The 8455-nt window shown below is 39.0% G+C and overlaps 1 protein-coding gene and 1 long non-coding RNA gene across 2 annotated transcripts; both read right to left on the reverse strand.

Annotated features, from left to right (window-relative positions):
- On the reverse strand, positions 1078 to 3919 carry LOC109712912. The gene is made up of 2 exons (XR_002216995.1): positions 2609 to 3919; positions 1078 to 1425 (listed from the first exon to the last, which is right to left on the reverse strand). It is a non-coding gene; the product is annotated as an uncharacterized LOC109712912 (long non-coding RNA).
- Positions 4881 to 8079, reverse strand: LOC109712822 (COMPASS-like H3K4 histone methylase component WDR5B). Its single transcript, XM_020236590.1, has 2 exons — positions 7444 to 8079; positions 4881 to 5402 (listed from the first exon to the last, which is right to left on the reverse strand). The coding sequence occupies exons 1-2, from the start codon at positions 8077 to 8079 to the stop codon at positions 5109 to 5111; spliced, it is 930 nt and encodes a 309-aa protein (XP_020092179.1). The 3' UTR covers positions 4881 to 5108.

Raw genomic sequence — 8455 nt, forward strand, 5'->3', positions numbered from 1 at the left:
ACCACTTGGAGGATTTAGAAATCAATTTTCATACTATTTCGATATGATACAAAAATAAACGACTGAAAATTAATATCCTTTAAAAAATGATAATAGAAATCTTGTGATCGTATATAGATCTTGTTTTAAATAGTTAAAAAAAAAATTCTAAACAAAATTTAATTGATTTGAATATCTTTATGCTGTTAAATGAAAAAATACCTTATATTGACTATTAAAATTATAAATTTTGAAACTCTTTAATCATTAAGTCAATAATGTTGAAAAAATTTAAAATTTCGTTTCTAAATGCTTCAAATAGTATATGCACACAAACTTTTACTATATGAATTTTTAGGCCAACCCAAATATAGAAAGAGCTATTTTTTATAATTTCAATTATTAGATTAAGATTTTAATTTTCTAACTTTTTCTAACTTTTTCTCCGGCAGTAAGACCGACAATCTAACTTATTGTTCACAAGCTAGCTCGTGTTCGGCTTATTAATAAACAAGTCATACATGCTGAATTTTTTAAATCGATACTTTAACAAGCTAGTTTATGTTCGGCTCGTTTAATTACCTCAGCTCGCTTGTGTTCGGCTCACTGACAGCCCTGGTCAGTAATAGCACATTTCTTTTTTTTTTTGATTAAACAGGGAAACAGTAATAGCACATTTCTAGATCACACATATCTCAAACCTTCGAGCCAGCCCTGGTCAGTAATAGCACATTTCTAGATCACACATATTTCAAACCTTTCAATTACTGCATCAGGAAAATGCAAACTACATTAACCAAACCGATAATCTAGTCCAGTTGACGAGTTAGTCCAAAACAATATTTGCCCCAAAACATTTCTGATTCCTTCGAATCTGTTCAAACCTTTCATTTATGGCCATAAGAAAATTGCAAACGATACTTATGTCTCGCTCGTAATCTTCAATGCCGGTGGAACCAACAGGCATTTTCGAAGTCAAGGGCTCACAGCACAACCACACAAACCAAATACTAAGTGACGAGTACGGAACCTTCATAACTGAGAACGCTATCGGCGCCAACTGCGACCATTTCGTCACCTGCTGTCTCAATCTCCACATTAATGGCACAAAAACTTCTTTTATTAAATCACAACATAAAACAGTTAGAATGACTGACGGCAGGCGTCGAAGTAGAGTTACTGGACCGTTCATCAAATAGACAGTTAAGACTAAGTCAAACGCATGAATCGAGCTAGGTTTGAGCCGGCTGAGCTGCTGGATGTGAACCCTAACAAGAAAACGATGTTGGAGGACGAAGTAGGGTACCGGATTATCAGCCATGGTGCACCAGTTGCTTCACTGCTGTAGGACAATGACTATCCCCAGATACGGGTGAGAGCTATACAAAGAAGCAAGTGCAGTTGGACTTTACACTGAGCAGAGTAGGGGGCTGATAACTTGGCTACCTGCAGTGAAAGGTAAAGAAAAACTGCTAAGAACCTAAAAAAAAAAAGAACTAACAAAAAAAATTTAACAGAAAATGAGATAAGAAAAGAATGATGTTCTACAGCTACTGGAATTGTACCATAAGCACAAACACTACTAAACTTTCCCAGTAGGCAGAGCCAAACTCATCATAAGTGATAGCTGCACATAAACTCTTTCCATGATCCATTAGAAACGAGAATCTGCTATTCTTGTTCTCTACTATGCACATATGAACCATATTATGATTCATTATACTCTGAGTGTGCTTGAAAATAAGCCATAAAATCATCACAAATTAAGCAAAATTCAAAAACTTGAATTTGTGTTGAAGGATGCAAGTTCTGGCACAAAAACAGGCGCCCGATTTGAATTCGGGTGCCCAAATACCAGCTATCCAGGTGCCCAAATATAAACGTGAGCCCGAATTCGCGAGATGAGCTCTATCTGGGTGAATTTGGATGCCCGGTTTGAAACCGAGCACCCGGTTTGAAACCGAGCACCCGGTTTACCTTGACTGCACTAAAGAGACTAGGGCACGCAATTTTAACTTGCGAGCCTAAATCCAAAGGATAACTCTCTGGCTGAGAAGATTCGGACGCCCTGTTTAGATTTGGGAGTCTGGATTCTCAATATTGGACGCCCGAATTTTCTAGGAGCGCTCAAATATCTATTATTGCTCGCTAGAAGCGGGTGCCCGATTTAGAACCGAGCGCCCGGATTCCCTGAATGCGCCCAAAATTGCGGTCCTGTCAAATCACTTGTAGTAGCCGTTAGACACAATGGAATAGTGTCAATTACCGTTGCGAAATCTGGGCGCCCAATTTTAGAGGTTGCGCTCAGCTTCGGTTAAGAACAATATAACAGCTAGTTAAATTGCTGAGGCTATAAATGGATGAGTTTATGGCTCAAGAACAATCTTTTGAAGCTTAGAATTTCTATAATACACCTGTAATTCTCTATTCTCTCTCTAAGCAAATAGTAAGCTATTTATTAGAAATTCTTATGTTAGAGAGCATTGTTACTTATTGTGAGAAATCTTTTGTACTCAAGAAGTGTGAAATTGGCATAAAAGACTTGGTGCTTGCTCACAAAAGCATCAAATAGTGGAACTCCAACATCTCGGAGGTTGAGAGTCGGCAGGACATAGGCAAAAGGCCAAACCTCGAAACAAATCGCTTCCATGTTCTTTGAGTTTGCTTTCCTTTATTTCGACTCCCCTTTTAGTTGTTGTTGACTTTGTTGGTTCACCTTGTTGCCACAGTTTACCATTATTAGGGCTCCCACATTTGACAAAATAAGTAATAGTAACATGACTACATCCTAATCAGCCCTAACAGGATGAAAGCTACTAACTTGCAGAATAGTCTATTTGAGTTTAACCTACTCCAACCCATTAGATTTAGGTTGTTAAAGAAAAAAAAAAAGTTCCACTTGTTAGTATGACTTCTGCTTTTGTCTTTGGCACTCTTTGATGCACAGTATATATTTGATCTAGCAGCTCTAGCGCTTCCAATGAATCAATTTACTACTGCTCCATGAAATTCGTCCTTCAAATCTATTGAAACTTTAAAAACTAAGTTTGCTTGATCTAAGTGTTAAAAGTCATTCGTCTTGAATTCGTAATATTCCTCCAGCAAATTCAGTGGTGGCATAAAATAGTCAGGATTGTTTATCTCAAGAAGACAATTAGCCGCTTAAGAAGTTAGTTAATTAAAGCAAGATGTAGATGTAGACTAAGATTTATTAATCATCCTGGAAAGGAAGGTAAAGACCATATATTGGATAGATATATTAATTAAAAGACAAAAATTAAGCAACAATGTCAAAAAACATTGACATAAAGAGGGAAAAAAGAGGAAGAAAGAATCAGAACCAACACAAGGACAGAGTGATTTCTTCTTTTCATTTGATTATATCAAACGCCTCTCTTTTTATTGGATAGATCCTACTATTGAGGCAAGAGTAGTTTAATTCATTGTTTATTCGTCTAAAGGTTTTTGAAACCTATTGTTTGAAGTGATGTGGGTTCCCCAACAAAATATCTTCTAGTTTCTAACTTCAAAACCTGTTATGACACACGAAAGTTAACTTTTGTGTCATTTCCACTTTTTTTTCCAGTCATTCAGGAAATAAATAGGGATTTACTACAACAGGAAGCAACTGTGTTACCATTTTATTACAAGCTTCACAATTAACGGACACAAAGTGCTGAAGCACTTCTTGGGTATTAGTTAAATCTGCATAAGAAGTTATCAAGTTCGATGAGGCATATTTAGAATTTGCTTTTTGTTCTATTTGTAGTTAGCCATTCCTAAAGACAATCTTCAAAGCCCTCTCTGCGACTAACAAGAAAGCCGCTTGCCCTTCTAGTAGTTCTAAATTGCAAAAAAAACCACTTTTTGTTTGACTATAATTCTGTTTTCTTTTTTCAAAAAATCTTTTTTCAAGCTCAAATTCTATGAGATGGACTGTGGTGGCGGATAACAGATTATAAATTTATGGTGTTAATCCTCTCAAAAAAAAAAAAAAATTTATGGTGTTAACCATATACAAAACTGTAGTAGAAACTTTTTTCGACCCTTTGTTTTTCTTTTCAAAAAGAAGATTAGTTTGGAAGCTAACCAACAATAATGACAAGAACACTGAAGCATCTGCCGGCAACTCCGCATAGAATTTAAGTTCACGTAACCAAAGAAAAAAAAAAAAAAGACTGACCAGGCCAAGACCTATTAGTTAATACTAGGTCCAAATAAAGGATCCCATGTATGTTAAAAGAACCGACTCCAGCATTATAAAAACCGACCGTCCCTAGAGCAAGTGGCAAAGGGCTTGGTGGTTGGTACCCAAGACCCAAGTTTGAATCCTAGTTGATTCATATTTCCAGCTAAGTTTATTTCTAAATGAAATAAACGAAGCGGGTAGCGTGCTATCTATCTCTTAATTAAAAAAAAAAAGAAAAAAAAAAGGAAGACTTAAGCATTATAAAAGCAAGACTCCAAAGATAAACTGGTAAAGCCTTTTAAAAATAAAAAAATAAAAAAAAAGACATCTAAAAGCACAATTTTAGTATGCCCGAAAATAGATCCACAACCTGTTAAAGGACTTGACTTCAGCATTCTAAAAGCACAATTTTAGAAATGCTCTGCCAGGAACAAGACATCTTTTAGGAGCATCATGTTACTATTTGGCTCGAAACATGAACTAAAAGTTCAAACTCTTACCTAACATTATATTAGTATGAATTCATGAACATTGAAAAGAGGGTGCGATGAGATTTCAATTGGTTAAATAGAAAACTAATTAAAAAGGAAAAACATGATGGTCCATAATCATGGTGTTCCTCACAACTTCAATTAAGAGGATTACGAGCAGGGGTCATACCTGAGTTTAGATGGAAGAAATGGACGATGAGATAATAACTAGTCTATCAAAGTGAAGACAGAAAGCCACCTTTGGTGACCTCTAAACATTTAAAAATCCAAAACCACGTGATTTTATGTTCATAAGTTGCAAATAAATGTGAGGCAATAGAAGTGGTGGTTAAGTGCAAAGAAAAAGGAACAGAAAGAGTGTACAAAGTTAGTAAAAGTGATTCATTTAATGCAAGTACTACACGGTAATCAACCAACCTATGGCAACTTTTCTTCTCCTAGGAACATTTTCATGCAGGATCCTGTGTCCATATCCTTACTGTTCTGTCATTCTGTAGTCCAGCAGAAGCAATTTTGTTCTCGGTTGGATGACAAGAAACTGAGATGACAGTGTCTGTATGACCTTCCAATTTCTGAAGAACATTTTTCCCTTGGAGGTCCCATATATAAACACAATTATCTTCTGACCCACTGACTATGTATTTATCATTTGTAACAGAAAATGTGGAGGTAATGCAGTATGTCCTGTTGACATGACCTGTGTATATCTTTATGAATTTGCCTGTCGAATAGTTGCATAGCTTCTGCAAAGTAGTGAAAAGGATGCAATCAGATGTGAGGCAGCTAATGTTTAAGATGGTCATAAGAATAAAAAGCAAGCAGGTATGATTATGGTGAATGCATATACGGCAAAATTAGTATGAAATACAAATTAGTGCCCTCTTACTTTACTACTATTTCCTAAAATCTATCAAATTACCTACAAATCTCTAAAAGCTTGTTAGTTACATGGTGGTACCTGAAAATTAGCCTCCATATTCATGCTGGAGCATTTTAGTATTCTTGAAAAACTTCTCTACCCAGATTACTTAGGAAGATGCAAGGTTACTTTTTCCCTAGGGTTCTTCTTCTTCTGTCAATTTTCCCTCTCTCCTCTTCGCCTTTTCTGGGACAAGTTAAAAATATTCCAGCTCGTAAACCAGGTTGCTACTCGTTGAAAAAGTGAGGAGTATTATTAAATGCAAAAGAGAATTAAGACAAAGAACCTTTCCCCCCCATTTTTATTTGTTTTGACAGTTGATAGTCAAAACAATTATGGCGCATAAAAGCAACGAAACTGAGGTGTTCCACTGGCTTATATAAGAATGAACATAATATGGAATTAACTGTCCTACAGAACAGATGACGCCCTCATTTTTGGCAAGAACAAATGTGATTAAATTAGAGTTTATTTTCTCATCTTTGAGGGCTTCTTGGTTCTTAAGGTCAATTTTGTATTACCTTGAATCTAAAGAACATTTAGGACACAAATTAGCTTAAGATCGCATCCTGAATATTAGAGAATGCTCCTGTTAAATATCTGGCAGCACCGATGTCTAAGAAAAAGTGGATTAATTGAAGAGTGGACCATAAATGAGGTACAGAAAGGTATGTAAATAGATGGTGAATGGTGGACATCAAAGGTTCTACTAGAGCCTTATTTAGCAAATGAAAATAAAAACTGCTAAATGAAGATAGACACGTACAATGGAAGCAAATAACTACAAGAAACTACTTTAGGAAGAATAAGAAGTTTCTGTAGAGATTTGGGGTTTAATGGAATTATCTAGCTCCCTCCAAGAGATTAGGGTCGAACGGTACAGGATCCCAAAAATCTCTCTCTATTCCACTGGCTCCACCCCCGCCTGTTGTGAACCCCAACGCTTGCAAGTTGCTAAACCATCCCCACAGTCCAACGTACAATATGCTAAGGCTGTAGTAGCACTTTTCTTAATCTTTAAAGCCACGGCAAGGCAAGCTTCACACATAATCAAGTAGTTAAAGCGCATACTAACAATGTAACACCTAATTACCTAAATCAGCTCCCAATACCAGAACAAAGCAAGTTCAGGAGTAGAAGTCACACACAAACATGTAGACACATCTTGCAAGTATATCTATCAACTTATCAAGTACCTAACTTACTAGAACAACGTCCGACAACACCACAATAGACGACTATCGAGTTCAAAGGGATATATAGACTTTGATCGATCACAAGAATCACAAGGCACGCTCCGAAACTAACTATTGTTGCAAATTGCAACGCCAACAGAGGTTGATATCTCATCAAACCAGATCTTTCTTCTACAATCAGCTAGAAAATAGCAGAATTGAGAGAACTTGCAAATGATGATAACTGTACTTTAGAGACAAAGTGCTTGACATCAGAGGATACCAATCGAAATGTTTAATCACCCCCCAAAGATGAACCGCTTCACTTCAGGCAAATGTCGAGAGAATAACAACCACGATAACAGAAGCAGTAAGAGCCACCTACGCACCACTTGGAGGATATCAGAAACAAGACAATCTATGGCCCTTAGTTAATCAGTATGCGAAGGGAGGCTAAAATGGCGTCGCAACCCAAGACCACACATAGAAATCAAGTTTCTTATCCGTCTCTATAGCCCGCCCGGTAATGTTAGAGTTGGAATGTTCTAACTTGTAAAAACCCTACTGCTTCTACTAGAGAATTCTTTCACCACGCTATTAATAGTAATCCAAATTAAAAAATGGGAAATTTTTGGGGGAATTAGATCAAACACTTGTAGTAGATGATCAAGACGAGAAGCATTGAATTACCAGGGTGTCGTCGAGGGTGGCGACGAGAATGAACTTGCCGTTGGGGGAGAACTTGGCGAAGGAGACGGCGGGGGTCTTATCGTCGATGAGCACCTTGAGGCACTTGCCGGAGGCGACGTCCCAGATCTTGCAGGAGCCGTCGTGGCTAGTGGAGACGACGATGGAGCCGTCCTTGATGAAGTGGACGGAGGTAACGGGCAGGTCGTGGGCGTCGATGGCGCGGACGCACTTGCCGGCCTTCACGTCCCAGATGCGGACGGTGCAGTCGAAGGCGCCGGAGGCTATGAGGTTGGACTGGGGGTTGAAGTTGGCGCAGAAGACGAAGGAGGTGTGGCCGCGGAGGATCTTCACGCAGCGGTCGTCGGAGGACGCGCCGGCGAGGTTGCGGACGTCCCAGATGCGGAGGGAGCGGTCGTCGGAGGCGGAGCAAAGGTAGTGGGAGTCGGAGGACCAGGCCAGGTCGGAGATGCCCTCTTGGTGGCCGGAGAGGGTAGCGAGCGGGGAGAAGGAGGAGGAGGAGGCGGCGGGGTAGACCACCACGGTGCGGTCGAGGGAGGCGGAGGCGAGGAGGCGGCCGTCGTTGGAGAACTTCACGCAGGAGACGGCGCCGGTGTGGGCGGACAGGCTGCGCGCCATGAGCGGAGGGAGACGTGGAAAAGACGAGGGGATTGTGAAGGGATTTTTGCGTCTGGTCTGGTGCGCACTAGCAATTTAATTTGTGAAGTCGGTTCGCGAAGGGAGCCGAATCGAATCGGACTGGCGGTTTCAAGCCGGTTTATAATTTGAGCCGGTGTCTGCACGGGCCAGCTTAAGTTTTATTAGTAGAACCAAACAAACCCAATTTTCAAGCATCAAGACTGGTCAAACAGACAGATTGGTAATTAACATGATGTTTATTTGTATAGAATCAAATACTGTGAGACCAAAAATAGTCCAATATATAAGATATAATAGGGTTAAAACTCTTAACCCGGCTTAAATATTTTGGGTGATAGCTAGAACCAAGAGGTTA

The sequence above is a fragment of the Ananas comosus genome, linkage group 7, assembly GCF_001540865.1.
Source record: "Ananas comosus cultivar F153 linkage group 7, ASM154086v1, whole genome shotgun sequence".
In the NCBI taxonomy this organism is placed as follows: Eukaryota; Viridiplantae; Streptophyta; class Magnoliopsida; order Poales; family Bromeliaceae; genus Ananas; species Ananas comosus.

Coding starts and splice junctions, on each gene's coding strand:
- LOC109712822 (XM_020236590.1), bottom strand. CDS start 8,079: ATGGCGCGCAGCCTGTCCGCCCACACCGGCGCCGTCTCCTGCGTGAAG. Junction 5,403..7,443: donor CCACCCTCGACGACACCCTG/GTAATTCAATGC, acceptor ACTACTTTGCAG/AAGCTATGCAACTATTCGAC.